At 39.9% G+C, this 18,841-nt stretch overlaps 1 protein-coding gene across 3 annotated transcripts in view; it reads left to right on the forward strand.

Moving 5' to 3' along the window:
- Window positions 1-18,841, forward strand: part of eng (endoglin) — a 41,679-nt gene that overhangs the window by 16,956 nt on the left and 5,882 nt on the right. For 2 of the 3 annotated variants that reach the window (XM_032539956.1, XM_032539958.1), the window contains exons 4-10: window positions 7,237-7,350; window positions 11,385-11,559; window positions 15,826-16,003; window positions 16,102-16,204; window positions 16,433-16,628; window positions 17,094-17,254; window positions 18,520-18,750. In XM_032539956.1, the coding sequence (XP_032395847.1) occupies window positions 7,237-7,350; window positions 11,385-11,559; window positions 15,826-16,003; window positions 16,102-16,204; window positions 16,433-16,628; window positions 17,094-17,254; window positions 18,520-18,750 (1,158 nt within the window). The remainder of the gene's footprint in view (window positions 1-7,236; window positions 7,351-11,384; window positions 11,560-15,825; window positions 16,004-16,101; window positions 16,205-16,432; window positions 16,629-17,093; window positions 17,255-18,519; window positions 18,751-18,841) is intronic. The other variant, XM_032539959.1, reaches the window with a different exon arrangement.

Below are 18,841 nucleotides of genomic sequence, written 5' to 3' on the forward strand. Positions count from 1 at the left end.
TTTTTTTAATTGGTCCCATGGACTTGGAGTAGAAGGACATGACTTTGGCTCTATGCAAATCACAAGGGGGTTGGGGTATGTGTGTCTCCCCCGTGTCTCCAGGTACATGCTTACCTTGTTTGTATTTTACACTTTTCAGATAATATAATGTAATTCATTGTTACAAACAAAGGGCATTAGTTTAAATTCACATTGGTAGAATTATTGGTGTAAATAATAGAATGAATGATGGTTGAATCCCATTGAGCTACTTTGGTTTCAGGGTTTTGGTAATGTGCATGCTGGCTCATTTTCACACTGTCACGGCTAACTAGTAACAGAGCAATATGTAATTAGTTGAAGCTATCATTTTCTTACTGCAAGTCAAAAATGGCTGCTGTGGAAAAGGTATGTAAAAGCTTGTATTCTAAGACAACATGGATGACCTGGCAGAGATTGACTGAACGCTCCCCTCTGTATTTACATAGGCTAATAGCAAACAAGGAGCAGCTGAGTAGGCAGGTGAGTGGGTCATGGGATAAGCTGAGGCAGGACTGATGGTTGGCATGCAGGAGAAAAATCGCCGATTGTTTTAAATCTCCTAATGAGAGGTTAGTGTGCACAGGGATGAATCAGATAACTAGAGTCAGAAGAGGCAAGAAGGAAGGACAAAGTAAAACAGATTTTACACAAATCTGTTTTACAAGTCTTAAGGAGGACTACTGCATATGTATGAATTAGAACATTTCTGGTTATGCTGCATCCATTTTGATCCTTTTTAAAAAATCTAGTTTGAAAAGGATCTAGAAGTGCAATGCTAACTGATGCTATTTTAGTTAATAGTATTGTTGTGCAAACTCCTACCCTACCCCTTGAATAAACAAGCACAAAAAACTTTCTTCCCACACTATAAAGTGTAAACACACACATTTTTAACAGCTAACACTTAACAGATGCCAGACACAACAGAAAGATAGGGTTTCCAAATTTTTTATTTTTTTTTAACACTAAACAGACTTCTATGACAATCTAGCTCTGTAAGTTAGGCTGTGTTCCCTCTTTTTTTAGTTAAACAAACACACGCTGTAATTAGAGATACAGTAAGTGTATTGTGTCATTTACATTGTAAAACTTTAAGTGTATGAAATGACACCGGAAAGAAACTCCAACTCCAACTTTTAATCTATATGTTGCTATTGCTGTGCCAGACTTCATTTTTCACTGTCCAACATTGTCGGTCAGCTCACATTAGTCATTTCTTTATCGGTGCAGTCTGGTTGTTTGCTTCTTCTGTTTGTTCTCACTTAGAGTTCCTTGTGTAGTACTTTCACATAACTTGGGTTAAGCAACTGCTGTTTATTTATTGTCGCTTTTTATTCTTCACTCTGTTGGTCATTCTTTCTCATTTGGAAGTGATTATGAGGAGGGAAGCAAATGTGCTATTTGCATTCTAGCTAAGGCATCATCAGAGGATGGTGCAATACAATACCTGTCTGAATCCATCAACTGAAAAAAATATTAAAAGCTCTCAAGCCTCTTTCCTTTCGTTTCTTCTAGGAAAGCAATAGAGAATCCTGTCATAATCTTTCTCTTAAGAAAAACCTTCACCAGTAAGATAAGGCAGAATGAGTGCTTTTCTTTCAGAAAGAATTCTCTTTTGGATTTGACGTTTTGAGGGTACTGGAGTATAGTTTTTTATGTTACACAAAGAGACTTTGATATACATCATTTATTAATGAATCTGGTTAGCCACACAGATGCCCAGGTATCTAAGATTTGTTTTCTTACTTAATTCTGTTTTTAAGTAAGTGCTAACATTGTGCAAGCAGATAGAAAGACTCAGGGACTGAGTTATCGGCATACATGTTGCTGAACTCTTTTGCCAAGTCTTTAGTTTTATTTAATGGACTGCAGAGTTGCAGCATATTTAATGGACTGGAAATCAGACGAAAAAACTGTTTGATGACAAAGCAGATTTCAAATAAATTAGGGGGGAAATGCTTCTCTCAGTCATCTTATTAGGCCTGAAGAGTAACACAAGCTACATTATTTTGTTCCGCTGCAAAAAGAATAAAAAAAGAAAAAGAAAAGTATAAATTAGTGTGGGGTTTTTGGGAGTTCACAAATGGAATTTGGCTCGGGATCTGTGTGTTGCAATGGACGTTGTCATATCCTGTTCTCTTGGGGGACTACGAGTGGACATTTAATCAAATGAAAGAATAAAGTAGACATAAGATCTACTAACACAGACCCCTTATCTGCTCTTGACTGTCTGTTTAAAACAGATTATTCTTGTAAATATGAGGAAGGGGAACGTCTTCATCTCTTGCCAAACTATCCAGTCAGGTGGGAGGTTTGCTCTTGCCTCCCTTTTTCTTTGTCCTTTCAATTCTCTTATCACCTTCTTCCCCATCTCTTTTGTGTTTCATACGGATTTACAACCTGCCAGAGATGGTTGACTCTCACAGTTTGACCGAACAGTGAATTATAGAGGGAGCATCAAGGGGCTGCATAGGCCTTGCACAGGGCCCATTGATGTCACATACTGGCTTGGGTAATCATGGTCTGGCACAAGGCCGAGACTACACCAACGGAGCCAATTCAAGTTAAGGGAGAGAGCCAAAAGCAAAAAAGTCTCTAAAGGAAAACAATTATATCTTGAAAGCGCAGGAAGAAATGTAGAAAGGTGCGTGATCAAGGTCTGCAGCAGTCATGATTCAGAGTTCAAAATGAAAGAATGAAAGTCACAAAAGGATGGGGGGAGGGGGAACTAGACAGAGAGACAATGACGCTCATTAGAAAGAAGTATTTAAGGAAAGTACCCGCTGAGTTATCTCTGTATGAAGAACAATGAACTCCCGAGGAAATGCCATTCATTAATTTACTGCATGTACATGCCACTCGATTCAGGTGTGTGTGTGTGTGTGTGTGTGTGTGTGTGTGTGTGTGTGTGTGTGTGTGTGTGTGGGTGTGTGTGTGTGTGTGTGTGTGTGGGGTGTGTGGGTGTGTGTGTGTGTGTGTGTGTGTGTGTGTGTGTGTGTGTGTGTGTGTAAGATATACGTTGACATTTTTCATTATTCTTAATTATGTTTGCTAAAAAATTGAGTAACACAAGCCTTTGAAATTCTCCACTGACTCGATGAACCACATGAAACATGATGATATCCTCCGTAAAGAGATCTTTGTCCTCTGTTTTTCAAAGGCCTTAGACACCCAGCATTGGCCACATAATCTGTACGTGGTTCTGCGGCCTGTTGCAGTTTGTCAAAAGATGTACATTCGGACACCTTAAGACAACAAATTATAACTTTATAACAGCAAACAAACATTATTTTATTCACTGATATCACATAATCCATTGCAGGCATGTTTGATTAGACCATACTCTACTCTGAGCCATTAAATATTAAAAACAAGCAATGAGGCCTTCCAGGTTCAGAAAGTAAGTAAAGTACAGTAAAATAACCGATGTGCCATTTTCTCCATAGACTGTCCAGCTTATCTCCTTGTCATAGTTTTTCTGTGTACTGCTTCAGTAATCCAAAAGCCAAAATAGAATCCTCAACATGACTTTACTATTTATTTAAGCACATTGGTAGACTTATAGAAATGACAGTATTTTCTAAAATTACCAACTCAATCTGAAATGAAATTGTACATACACATACGAATGAAGATGCATAAATAAGAGAGAAGCTGCTTGCTCCAACTTGCTTGGTCATATTAACTGAGTTTTCCTTGAAAGCACTAGGCTACTTGGTCAGCGCTAACGTCACGACCATGCTAACATTAATTTGGGGCGACAATGCAGGTAGGATGATGTTTTTAAAAAGAGTCCTTGGCTATTTTTTATTCAACTTACCTCTTCCTGGATTTCAACGACCATCCAACGAAATGCTGTCTTGTCTGGTAATGGGGTCCTCTGGGTTTCATTGAGCTAGAACTAGAAGCGCTAGGGCTGGAGCCAGGTCTGACTTGATTTGCAGTTCCACTGCTGAATAATCTCTGCATCTCCAAATCAGAGCTCTGTCGGACTTGATTTAATTGTCGAGACATTGTTGAGAATAACTCACCATTTCCTAAAATATTATTTAGAAGACCCATAGCCTCTCTTTGTCCATTACAGCAACACTACAGCCAAACTATTATGATTTGAGGATTTTGACCGTCAAATACCGCTTCTTCTTAGTCAACCAATCAGGAGCTGAGTAATCAAACTCCTTACGTTTTCAATGAAACTCTCTGATATACACTACTATACTCTTACACACACTGCTATACTCTCTTGCATGCAATGCTATACTCTCTCGCATACATGACTATATCCTCTCATACATACATGTAAAAGGATTATAATAGTGTGTGTGCATGAGTATAGTGGTGAATATGCAAGATTATGATTGTGTGTGTTAGACAGAAGGATGAATTATTTCCTTGGTCGCGCTCTCTCCTCTCTCTCTCTCTCTCTCTCTCTCTCTCTCTTCTCTCTCTCTCCTCTCTCTCATCTCTCTCTCTCTCCTCTTCCCTTCTCTCTCTCTCTCTCTCGTGTGTGTGTCTCATCTGTGTTTTGCTCAAAGGCAATTTGTTGATGGTCTCCACAGACCTAATTTGTTCTGTACAGGTCTGAAAATCTCCATAGCTCAGGCCTAAGCTCTTTACAATTCTGTTGGATCAAACTCTGGAAACATCAGGTAGCAAGTAAATGAATTTAATATTAAAGATTCACAGGTTTCCTCAGCATGCTCATTGTTTCAGGCCCAGCTCCAAAAAAAATCTACCTTCAAATAAACAGAATAAATTTATTCGGTGTCAAAAGGCATTGCAGATGGATGAAAGCAGAAATTGGTATTTATGAATTTTAAATTCCCACAAAAGCCTCACATTGAATGGATATTTCCAAGTGTTTTTAAAGCCTTAGTCATAAGTCATAAAACTGAACTGATTTCAAATCCATGACTTTTTCACTTTTCTGAACCTAATTATATTTGGGCCATTACAGAAGTAAAAGTAATTAGAACTAGGATTTATTGGCATTAAGTCAATCTTGGAAAAAAAAAACCCTCTAAACTCAGACTTATTATTCCCCAACGAAATGGTAGTCACCACCACTTACATCCATAAAACTCAGCAGTACCAGTTTTACCCTACGCACATGCGGTGCATAGTAATTAAGGCTGATTCATGGAGTGACTGTGGTGGTGATTAGCGAATCACATCACGATTGTGTTACCCTCAGCTGAAACTATGGTTAATGAGGTATTACTTTATATGTTAAGTGTTAAAGAGGTTTTATACACAGTATGTAACTACCACCAGGATCAGCCACGTGTGGTAAGACACAAGGTATAAGTAATGCATACGTAATGCATACATTAATAAAAATAAGACTACGGTGTAATAATTCTGAGTGACACTGTAGGTTTTATTGTCCATGTTATAGCATGGATGCACTAATTGTTTTTATGTTTTTCATTCATTTCATTTTCCAGAGTATTATCACACTGGTTTTAATGCTAGAGAATACCACATTCATTTAAAAAAAAAAAAAAAAAAATCCAGCTCATTGCACATTGGGTAAATCATGATTTTGTAGCTTTTAATTTACTGTTGACTTTTCCCCCTTGTTGACTTGCACTGCAAGGAGATGTATGAATAGAACCAAGCTACATTACCTCATTAATGCCAACACGAAGGCAGACAGCTTCCTGTCTATCTACGAGCACTGCTGAAATGACTGGCACTGCTTTTTCTGGATAGTTGAATGTGTTGACATTTCATAGTCTCAAAAACAAGGATAATTGTCATATCCCCACAGATTTTTGCAATAGGGTAGAAATGGAATCAAACTTGTGTAGAATTAAACTGCAGTTGGAACTATTTTTAAACTTGGTGCCACGAGCAAAATGTCTCTCTACTCTGTCAACTTGAGGTTTGTTCATTTAATAATGCTCCATGACATATAGGGAGGTTTGCAAATTGGGGAATAGCTATATTCTGTTTTATACAAAAAAACAATGCTGAACTGCAGGTGGCATATTGGCAGATTTTCATTCTGTGCAAAAAGGTCATAATAATTACTGTTCATTTTGTTTGTGATCTATGGCTCAGAGTACTCAAAAATTCTCAGGTCACACTTTATAAAATACTTAAATCACATAATTATGTTTTTTAATCTTTAAATCTTGGCAGTAAATTATGAATCTCAGCAAATTGTTCCATTTTAACGTTGCCTGTCGTGTGTTTCTAGTAATTTTTTTAACGCCGAGCTTATGAAAACACATTTAACAATGATGTAATGGGAGCAATAGGCATTATTTGAAGTACTCAAAACATTGGACAAAGTTTTTATATTTTTATTTTACTTTGTATAACACAGCGCACACTCAGCATGGTACACTTACCAACAAAGTTATTATAGGCAGAACAGTAGTTCCCAGTGGATGGCTTCACAGAGTGAGTGGATATTTGGAGCTCTTGATTTCTTTGTCTTCCTAATCAGTCCCAGTGTTCCACCTGGAGATTTACGCCATCACAAAACGTTCTGTGCCTGCAACACATTCACAAACTCCCAAGTCTTTGGCTTTCACACAGAAATAGAAGTTGTTAACTTTTTATTATGCTTAAGCAGCACTGAATTCACAGCTAAATTAGTGACACTGTAAACATTTAAATGTTCACTTCAAAGTACAATGGGGTTTTAAAATTAACTAAGTTGGAATATGTAATTTTCCATCTTTGTTAAAGTGCTCCTATTATGCTCAATTTCAGGTTCATAATTGTATTTAGAGGTTATGTCATAATAGGCTCACATAGTTTCATTTTTAAAAAACACCATATTTGTGTTGAACTGCACATTGCTGCAGCTCCTCCTATCTGTGTTGAGCTCTCCTTTTTAGCTACAGAGTGAGGCATCTCACTTCTATTCCATCTTTGTTGCAAGTCACACATGCGCAGTAGCTAGGTAAGCACTAGTAGCTGGTCAGAAGCAGAGTAGGAGGGCGTGCCGCACTAGCAGTTAGGCGAGCATCATAACATGTGTTACAAAGTGACGTACGTTCGTAACGGAAGTAAAGGTGGGTCTACAATGGAGCTGTTTTGTGCAGTTTGTGAAAAGTGTTTTCTGTTGGAGGTGGTAAGTCCCATTGGGCTTTTTCACTTTGTAAACCTATCACGGAAATAATAAAGGAGAGTGAAAAAACATAATATGAGCACTTTTAACATTTTGAGTAAAACTTTTTTTTTTTTTTTTTCACCCAGGATTCCAAGATCATCGATCTCCAATTTACCAATGCCATGCCAATGAACCTTATCCTCACATCGCCACACATGGCATACGGTCTATACAACATCAGTGCCGATGTTAACATTTATGTGAGTAGTGTTTCTTTGTTTTTCCGCATCAACATTCAGGCTGTGCTCTTACCTAGCATTTGTTTGTGTGCAGGGTAGGTGGATGTGTGCAGAACTTATCATGCAACTTAACACTAAATTTCATTCATGGGTTACTCTGTTGTATGTGATTTTATTATTTGCTTGCCATTGAAAAAAAGGATTGTCTAACCAGTATTAACTACTCATGAAAAATGTAGTTAGAAAATTGTAAGTGGTTATTTTCTAGTATTGTCCACCCATCCATCTTCATCTGCTTATCCAGTATCGGGTCGCAGGGGCAGCAACCCCAGTAGGGGACCCCAAACTTCCCTTTTCCGAGCTATATCAACCAGCTCTGACTGGAGGATCCCGAGACATTCACAGGCCAGGTTGGAGATATAATCCCTCCATCTAGTCCTGGGTCTTCCTAAGGCCTCCTCCCAGCTGGACGTGGCTGGAACACCTCCCTAGGGAGGCGCCCAGGAGGCATCCTTACCAGATTCCCAAACCACCTCAACTGGCTCCTTTTGACGCGAAGGAGCAGCGGCTCTACTCTGAGCTCCTCACAGATGACTGAGCTTCTCACCCTCAGCCACCCTCCAGAGGAAAACCATTTTGGCCGCTTGTACCCTGGATCTTGTTCTTTTGGTCATGACCCAGCCTTCATGACCGTAGTTTGGGGTAGAAACAAAAACTGACCGGTAGATAGAGAGCTTTGCCTTCTGGCTCAGTTCTCTTTTCATCACAACGGTGCAATAAATGGAATGTAATACCGCTCCCGCTGCGCCGATTCTCCAACTAATCTCTCAGTATTGTAAAATTTCCTAATTTCTCCAGATGTACTTAGCTTCTGTCTAGTGCCAGCTGTTTTACATAGTCAAGCTGTCACATCTGTGCAGCCCTGGAGAGAGCAGCTTAAGAGAGACAACGAATCATGTTGGTTTCCCATAGATTTTCCCAAGTTGCTGCTCTGCACCAGGTTGTTTTTTTTTTGTTTTTATTACCCACACCATAAATCGGTAAGAGAAGTTTAGAGTGTAAGAGTGTCCAGCAATGAGAGGGGATGATGGCATCGCCCTGTAAAATTAACGTTCCAATGAAATTGGAGATTCTGACTTTTACACACTGTCTGCAGATTATATCTCTGAATTAAATGCAGGGAGGCCAGGAAACAACTTTTATTCAGCTGCTTGAGTGTTTAATTAAATAGAGAAATAATGCTGTTATGAGGAAAAGTGTTCCAGCAATTGTCACTGTTTGGTCACTGTATTGTGTCAAATTGACATTGGCAATGAAGCTAACATGGTGAATCAAACACAACTATATTGTTATCAAAACAAACCTGTGATACCTTCCATTTGGGTTTGACAGAAAAGTTTTATGTCACAATTTTGTATTACCAATCAAAACAGCCAGTCTTAAACGGGTAAATTGTATTCAAAAAGGACTGGTGTATCTGAATATATGAAATTGCCTCCAATTGGACCATTCATTCTAAAGGTTAGTGATGAAAAACCTAATTTCCAAATGAAAAACATTAATAAGTTTCAGTTGTGGTTGAGACCTGATTTATCTACAGTTATCTAAGAACCCACTTCTTATCAGTCCCTGAAGTAAGCAGTTTTGGCCTCCTGTGCTGTTTTTACACCAACTCCATATTTCTCATATTGGTGTTAGTTTCCATTGTCAAAGTTGTACTTTTGTACAATTATTAAAGTTTTTGTAACCTTAGAGGCAGTCTCTGTCAATGTTAGTACAGCATGAGAGTGAATTAAGATTTGAAACTTCCATAAGGGGAAAGAATTACAATGAACATTTTATCAGCATAATTTCTTTCCAAACTGACATTATCCCATGTCAGTTGCCTACCGGTAACCTTTAAAACATAAGAAGCTCCTAAATTCACATTGTGTCTTTTGGACGTTGTATCTGGTTGTTTATCTTCCATGTTTTGCTCTCATGAGTGCTCATAAGTGCAAATCTGTTTAGTAGCTAGCTGACTCCCACATGAGTGCATCACTTGTCAGAACAATCTCTATTTAAGCGCTTCAACACAAAAATAATTTCACGCTGACAAAAAAGTAAACATGAATTCATGTTTACTGTATGTTAATTGGCTTTCATACTGACCTGAATTAAAGCTACTGGTAGACAAAGAACAAACTGGTAAAAAAAGAACAAAAAAAGTTAAGATATTCTTAAAGAAATGGTCAGCAATAAGTACATTTTTAGCAGCTACAGATACCGGGCTAGCATGTAAAAAGAAATACCTTTTAATAAATAAAATAAAAATCGTGGCTGACTAATCACGGTAAGGAAATATTTACGGGAATGTCACCGGTTACTGATATTCGGACAGCAGTGTGACATAAAATCCTGTCTCATGTCCTGTAGAGAGCCTGCACACACTGCCTGTGAGTACAGGATGTTTTCATGGGATGAGCAATATCACTGGGGTATAAAAAACTGTGTTTTACTGCACATTGCAGTGTAAGAGACACAGCATCTGTTCTGCGTCTGAGAAAGTACGTCACCAGCTTGACAGCTTGGCTCAGTGTCCTAATCACAGCTCTTGTTGGCCTTCAAAAGCACACAGGGTTGTTTTTTTCAAAGATTATTGTTTAAAGTTTGTTTTAGGCCTTTATTTCCTCAGGACAGATTATGACTTTCAAAGAGAGATGGGACGACATGCAGCAAAGGGCCGCAGGTCGGAGTTGAACCCGCGGCTGCCGCGCTGAGGAGCAATCCAATAGATATGTGCGTCGGCTCTACCAACTGAACAAGTTATTCCTATAGTTTCCCTTCCCGCTATTTTTGATGTTGCGTCAATCAAATATTCATGTAGAAAGACCAATGACTCCCTTGGGCTTACTTGGCTTTCACCATTTGTTTCTCTCTGTCTTTGTGACACAAGAACACACACACATAAAGACACATAGACAGGCCAGGAGAAGGATTTTAAGTTTTTGAACGAACATACAAACATACGTATAATAAACATTAACAGGCTTATTTACAGAAAATACTAAAATCACCCAACGCACATGATGCTATGCTACTTTCAGTGTTGCCTAGTCCAAACATCCATCTGTATGGTAGTTAAAGCTAAAAATGAATACATGAAATAAAAGGTTGCCCCATTATACTGCATGCAGTTACACTGCATACAGTCACTAAAAATATTTCAAGTGTTTGATCTCATTGTACTCTGTTAAAATGTATAGCTTCTTTCAGCTAAATGAACTGAGTGATAGTGAGCATAAGTGTTGACAAAATGAAGAGGCACAGTACTTACACAGCATTTTATCTCTTCCCCCCCCCCCTTAGCCTTTGGTCTGCTGAAGAAGAGAGAGACAAATCTGTGTTTATTAAATTCTGTTTCAAAATTGGAGCATGTTTTCTTACTTACTCTTACTGAGCACATCATACATTCAGTATGTCTAACTATCAGAGGCCTACTGTAGACAATCTCTGCTCCGTTATTCCCAACACCCTCCCCTGCATTCTTATTCATGCAAAGCTTAATGTAAACTCCATTATTTCCCATTGGCCCAGACGAGGAAGCAGCACTGTCTAGTCGGTGGGATGGATGTATATATTTATACCTTGTATGGGGCCAGATTCCAGCCGACTGTGGTGACGCACAAAGCTAAAAAAGGTTCCATTTCCTGGCCCCACTCAGGAAGCAAAGGAAAGACCATGGCTCCAACAGGGTTGTGCAACTGGGCTCGTGGACACTTAACCATAATAAACATTTCTTTTCAACAGCACCCGGCTCAGAGAATAGATGGAGAGTTGGGTGGAGGGTAAGAGAGTAATAGCAGAGAGTCAAAGCGATGGGAAAACCTGTTTGATGTGACAAAATGTGAGCAGACATGAGCTGAATATGAATAAATATAAAGGCAACTCACTCAATGCTGTGTTGTTGTAGCCACGGACTCATGCCTTTTAGGAACTAGGTGATTTTGACTGTGTTCTTTCTGGAAATAATATTTAATGAAACTAATTGGCAACACTTGGGCTCTACTTTCCAGATAAACAATAACTCCACAATTACATTGTTCAGTGAACATCCCAGCAACATCCACAAGCAAGACTTCCCCACTCAAGATGAGGAACTGGTCAAATGGGCAAGACAGAAGTTTGGGGGTGTGACTTCATTCACCACAATCCGAAATCTAAAAACCATCTCATCAACGGGAATAAAAGGTGAGAAATATTTGGGTCACTCGGCTGAAATGGCATTAACATATTTTTAAACTAACAAGGTTTCTTTTACTAAACAACATTTGGGCTTCATTTGCCATTTTAATGGAAGTACATTACAGTAGTTCTGGTAACTTGCACACATATGAAATGAGGATGCATGTAAGACAGCTTTATATTGCAGGATTCCATCAGATTGCGAAATACTTTACAGGACGTTAAGATTACCGCAAAGATTTATCAACCTCCCCACTGGGATCTTTATCTAGAACACAAAACATTTGCTTATCATAAGTGTGTGGGAAATCCCTTTTCTAGAGTTAACCACTGAGAAAACAATGTTTCTGTGATAAATGTAAATAAAGACCATATTGCGTTAAGAAAGCCTTTTTCAATGTTTGTATAATTATTTCTTCTTTTTTTTAAAAGTTTTTAAGAAATTGTTTTACTTCATAAGTCATTACATATAATCAGATGACTATGTACAGAGTTGACTGAGAGGGTGACACTTGACCCCAAAGCTGCAATACATACAGAACCAGACGCCATGCTGCTTTTTAAATAAGGTGTGTGTGTGGGAGCAAGCGCTTACTGCCAAATGTCCATTCTTCTACCAAGTCACCTGAATCCATTAAGGGAATATATAGTCTACTGTGAAATATATGACTGTGTCCCAATTCTATATCCTGGCAGTAAAAGATTGAATATAGAAATCTAAAAATCAGATGTTGTCTCTCTTCACTTTTTTTGTTCAGTACACACTGAGACTGCCCATACTAATTTGTAAAGTCCATTTTATTTCCAGGGGAGCTCTATGTGTACCTAAATACAAATTCTTTATGATACATAGCACAGCAGTGAGCTGAGCTAAACAACAGCACTTGCAATTACAGCAGCAAAACAATTTAATAACTAGAGGATCTGTGTGGACAAACAAACCTACCTTGCAAAGGTTTTATTTAATTTACCATTAACATATGGAGCACCACACACAGAGTTTTGAGCTTGCAACCAAACAGAAAATGGTTTGGAATGTATATTCCAAAATAGGCCAGACTCTTAGTGATTTTTAAACCTCTGTTAAAAAAAAAAAAAAATTCTGGTGTTGCCAGAAACACAAATACCTGTACAGACATATTGACGAGCCATCAATGCTGAAGATGGAGCCACAAAAACACTATGATTTTAAGTGAGCATTCATTGCTGAGTAAAGGCTGGACATTACGAATATCTTTGCTGTTAGTGCCAGCAGCGGTAGCAGTGGGGTGCTTGATGCAAGCACAATTCTTTTCTTACAAAGCCGCGGTTAAGGCGGTCTAAACCGAAGCAGAGCTCTGACATGGGCTTACATGGTGAACCGTGGTAATGCTGGAATAGTGGTGCCTGCTTTCATGTCCATTGTCTTGTACAGAGTTTTCAATGAATTAAGAGTTATTCTGTCATTTTATGACCATCTGTCCTTCTTCAGTCTATCAATATAGGGTATTACAATCTGTCATTGGCATACTGCTCCTTTCCACCATTAAATGTGTTGTTTAAATTGTGATGAAATGTTGTGTGTTCAGCCACTTTTAGTTTTAGCTTGTGTTTTTACTGACTCATAGTCCACTAGGGCATTGAAATTTCTCAAGCAGTGCGGTTTACATAGCTATTTTGCTGTTTCCCTTGGCCCGTATTGAGCTGTTAGGTGAACTTGCGTAGGCCTTGTCGTGGGCGTTTTGAAAAGTCTGTGCAGTGACTACACAACAGTACAGTGCCAAGTTAAAAGCTGGCTGAGGAGAAAATATGTAAATGTCCCTCAAGTTTCTTGAACGTCTCAATGTGATTTGAAATTAAGGTCATGCAGTTGCAAAAGAGGCTAGTTAAGGAAGCTACTTTTAATTCTTGTTGCACAGTTACAAGCCAGTCAAGACTTCTAGTAGCTAAAAGTAGCTTAAAGTGATACCAGACTTAAAATCATTCCAGTCACAAATAGTTATCCTCTTGTAAGCTTGAACGAATGTTGTTAAAAGCTTGTAGTGTTCTCTATGCAAGAATGACATTAGCGGCCAGCTTGAATTCAACTTTCAACGTACTCTAATGGTAACAATCCATCCATCCATCCATCTTTGTCCGCTTATCTGGTATCAGGTCGCGGGGGCAGTAACTCCAGCAGGGGACCCCAAACTTCCCTTTCCCGAGCCACGTTAACCAACTCCGACTGGGGGATCCAGAGGCATTCCTAGGCCAGGTTGGAGATATAATCTCGCCACCAAGTCCTGGGTCTTCCCCAAGGCCTCCTACCAGGTGGACTTGCCTGGAACACCTCCCTAGGGAGGCGCCCAGGAGGCATCCTTATCAGATACCCATACCACCTCAACTGGCTCCTTTCGACATGAAGGAGCAGCGGCTCTACTCCAAGCTCCTCACGAATTACTTCTCACCCTATCTCTAAGGCCAAATAAGGCCTCTTATCTCTTTGCCTTCTGGCTCTGCTCTCTTTTCGTCACAGCGGTGCAATAAATTGAATGCAATATCATACCCGCTGCGCCGATTCTCCGACCAATCTCCCACTCCATTGTCCCCTCACTCGCATTCAAGACCCCAAGGTATTTAAACTCCTTCAGCTGGGGTAAGGACTCATTCCCTACCTGAAGATGGCACTCCATTGGTTTCCTGCTGACAACCATGGCCTCAGATTTCATCATCTGCAAAAAACAGCGATGAGATCCCCAGCCCATCCAACTGCAACCCCTCCCCACCCCAACTATGCCTCTAAATCCTATCCATAAATACTACAAACAGGACTGGTGACAAAGTGCAACCCTGGCGGAGGCCAACCCTCACCTGAAACAAGTCTGACTTACTGCTGAGAACCCGGACGCAGTTCTCGCTTTGGTCATACAGAGATTGGACAGCCCTGGGAAGGGACCCCCTCACGCCATACTCCCACAGTATATCCCGGGGGACCCGGTTTTACGCCTTCTCCAGATCCACAAAACACTTGTAGACTGGTTGGGCATACGCCCAGGCTCCCTCCAGGATCCTTGCAAGAGTGAAGACCTGATTTGTTGTTTCACGATCAGGATGGAGTCTGCATTGTTCCTCTTCAACCCGAGGTTCGACTATCGGCCGAACCCTCCTTTCCAGCACCTTGGAGTAGACTTTACCAAGGACGCTGAGCAGTGTCATACCCTTGTAATTGTAACACACCCTCTGGTCCCCCTTTTTTGAAGAGGAGAACCACCACCCCGGTCTGCCACTCCATAGGCACCATCCCAGACCTCCACACAATGTTGAAGAGGGGTGTCAACCAAGATAACCCCTCCACACCCAGAGCTCTCAGCATTTCTGGACAGATCTAATCAATCCCTGGGGCTTTGCCACTGTGGTATTGCTTAATTACCTCAGCGACTTTCACCAGGGAAATTGATGACAATCCCCATCATCCTCCATCTGTGCCTCTACCATAAAGGGCGTATTAGCTGGATTTAGGTTCTTCAAAATATTCCTTCCACTGCCCTATTACCTCCTCAGTTGAGGTCAACAGCATCCCATCCTTACTGTACACAGCTTGGATGGTTCCCCACTTCCCCCTCCTGAGGTGGCGAACGGTTTCAAAGAAGCACCTCGGTGTCGACCAAACGTCTATGTCTTATGCTTTGCCTCTTTCACTGCAGAGGCCGCAGCCCTTTGGTATCTTGCAAATGCCTCTGTATCCTTACAGGATAGCATATCCTGGAAAGCTTCCCTGACCACCGGTGTCCACCGGGCTGTTCGTGGGTTACCGCCCTTTGAGGCAACATAGTGTTTAGAAACAAAATGTGCGTAGCAATTTGAGCACTACACCAGTGTAGTAAGTGCACCCGTAAACCATCAGTCACCATTGTTTGGTTAAAGGCTGAGCATAGTGTACTCTCATGAGACTGCTCCTGGAACATCTCCCATAGTGGGAAAAGCAATGTTCTAATGTGCATGCCCCGGCTGTTTGGTCTTCTGCTGCAGGCTGGGCTATGGCTCGCCAGTTAGGGTCACCGAGTAAAACACTGTAAACTTAATTTACCAGCCACACTGAATGGAAACTACCTTGTTGAATAAATATAAAAAATAGGCTTAAATTGTAATTGCTTATTGTTGTAACTACTACCCCGCTGCCACAATGAATCAATCAAACAATCAGTTAATAATAACAAACTGAACACTTGTTATTTTCCCTGGAATGTTTTGCAAATATTGTTTTGCAAACCGTGAATGAACAGTGATGCAAAATGAACGTTTGTGGTTTTACAGGGACCAAACCTGACTCTCCTTACTGCATACTCAAAAATGAAGATGCATCCGAGAAGCACTTTATGAAGATTGAAACAATACCCCTGGCTTCGTTCAAGTATTGTTCCCCACAGCAACAGAACCGCGGTGATGAAGCTGAGCTTCATATCATAAACATCCCTGAGAAGGCCATTACTCGGTAAAGCTTGGGATTCACAAGACATAGCATATTATGTATTGTTTAGCAATCTTTTGTTGGCAAAATTTCTCTATAATTTGTTCTTCTTCATATTGCAGCAATGTATCGCTTCACGTTGACACTGAGAAGAGCAGCCTGTTCCTGAGAGGCCCTCAAGGCACCACATGGACCTTCCTCGCCCTAAAACACACCCAGTTTGGTGTAAGCTCCAACGCACTCCAGTAGTTATAGCACAGAGAGGTAGCATCATTTATTGTCTCACAACCACATGTGAGATAAGATGTTTTAAGAGGACAAATAGTGACATAGGTCATTTATTAACGGGGTTACATGATTTCTTGCACACAGTGAGCTTTCCCATGACTGTGAAAATGTGCCTATCATTGAGTGAGTACTTCTACAATTGGAACCTGTGTTCTCTTTCTACAGTCAAACAATGATATCCTGCTGCCCGCCATGACACACAGAATTGACCCTACAATTACTACAAACAGCGACAATGCAGAGGATGTGCAAAGAATGGCTTTGGATTATTTCAAAGCCAGTACTTTCACCAGCTACACTGAACTCGAACTAGGGCAGTCAATGGTTTCACTGGTTCTTGGAAAAAAAGACAACCCTGCAGGTAAGACGATAAAAGGTTAAAAAAGAAGAAGTGGTATTTAACTTTGAGGCATTTTCTACATGAAAGTACATGGAGCACTGCGAAAAGTCACAGCCATGCATAAAACATGTTACGCAATGCCAGCACTGAGGTGAAACACTTGGAGGGTATTACTGCTTTAATAATAGTAAAAGTGATATTCAACATCATTATTATTATATTCACTGTATTATTTTACATGCCCAATGTGCTATGTTGCAGTTTGAATCACCCTTTTTAGGTTTTTTTTATTTGTATGAGCCATAAGCCTTTTCACTAAATCCTAAAACCTTTCATTTTATCTTGAGGAGGGTTTAGACCTAAAAAATGTCCAAGAAAGTACAACTATCCATATAAACTTCAAAATAAATAAATTAAAATTGATGTATATGGTTAATCTTTTGTTGATCTTTTTTTATTTAAATTATTTTTTTAAATAATTGTTAGCCATTTCTCTCTCAGTTACAGAAACCGTTCCCGTGATTGCCATTACAACTAATGCCCCTCATCAGATGCCTCTGCTGATGCAGCTATACACCTCCCCAGACTATCGTTCTCCCCTGGACCCTAACACCAAGGTGCAGAGTGACAAGAGAATTTATGCAGAGGTAAGAAGTCATTCACCCTCTTAGCTGCTTTTCACGTCTCTTAACCCCTGCTCAGAAATAGCTCAATGTATGTTGGATGATGCAGAATATAAAGACGTGTTTAGCAGCTTATATACAATATAATATTAGTCAGTGTGTGCCACATATTTCAAAATCATCTTAATTTGCTTATGTACAATACTGCATTTCTTCCTGAAACATGGTTACTAAGACTCAGGGCCCTAGTTTAACAATCCAAGCGCACGGCATGAAGCACCTGGCGTTCTTAAACGGTGGATGAAAGGGTCTGTGCACCAGGCGCATGGTTCAAAAGGGTTGTACTTTGTGTCTTAATTAATCATAGGTGTGTTTTGGGTATAACATGTAATAAACCAATCAGTGTCATCTCCCATTCCCTTTAAAAGGCGTGCGTGCGTGCGTGCGTGCGTGCGCATGTGAAGAAAAACAAAAGAATCCACAAACATGTTAGTTATTTATGAGTTTGCACTAAAATAATATGATGAACAAAGGAACATCAAAATATATTAAAGTTCTGATTAATAAAATATATATAATATATAAAAACACAAACTTGAGAAAACTTAAAGTCCTTTGAACAAAAACACAATAACAAAAAAAATAATCAGTGTTATCAACAGGGACGTTGTAGAGCGCGCTCTGGTGGACAAACTATGCAACGCCAACACTCGTAAAATGGTTGACCCTCCGTTTTTATCTTATTTTTTAAAAAATGCATTTATCACAATCATTTATTTGTCATTATAAATGATTCTGATGAATGAATATTTATTTTAAATGTTTTTATTTTTTTATCAGCCATTATAAATGGCAATACCTAAAATTGGCCGATAGTATCTGTCAGGCTCTACTGCTATGCACGAGCTTAGGCGCTGTTAAATTAACAATGGATTGCTGCGCTATTGACTGTAGACCAGATATTTGTTGGTTATTGGCGCAATCACTCTTTGCTGCCACAATATACGCCACGAATGCACCTGAACACACCTCCTTGTGTGACGAGCACACCCATAGGCACACAGATGGACGCAGGTACATTTGCTATTTAAACAATGTGGGTGCTAGACAGGAAATTTGCAACTGCGTTCATCATTAAACTAGCAAAGACACTTGCGCCGGGTCTAACATTGGGCCCTCAGAGTTTTATACTTACCGTATGCCATGTGAAATAACTGCCATTCTCAGTTGATGCCCATTCCATTTCCCTTCTGTTAAAGTCTTTTTGATCTTTTCTCTGTTTCCTGTAGATTTCAGGGCAGACATTAGGGGATATTTTCTTGACCATCAAGGTGATCAGCTGTTTTGTGCGATCCATGGGCTCATGCCCTGTAGAGAAAGAGCTGCCCTTCATGCCAGAGACCTGCTCCTTAAATTCTTGTCCCAACAGCACTCGACTCAGCTTCTCCTTAGATCAGCTCCAAGAGTTAACGTCCACCACATGGGACCTTGAATGCTCCGTCAAACTTTGCTACAGTGAGGTAAGAGTTTATCAGCTATTTTTCCCATAGCATTTGAAATAAAACATGTCCAGTAATAAAATATAGCCTGTGTTACAACTTTCCTTTGGTT

This window comes from Etheostoma spectabile, chromosome 16, assembly GCF_008692095.1.
Source record: "Etheostoma spectabile isolate EspeVRDwgs_2016 chromosome 16, UIUC_Espe_1.0, whole genome shotgun sequence".
NCBI classification, from domain to species: Eukaryota; Metazoa; Chordata; class Actinopteri; order Perciformes; family Percidae; genus Etheostoma; species Etheostoma spectabile.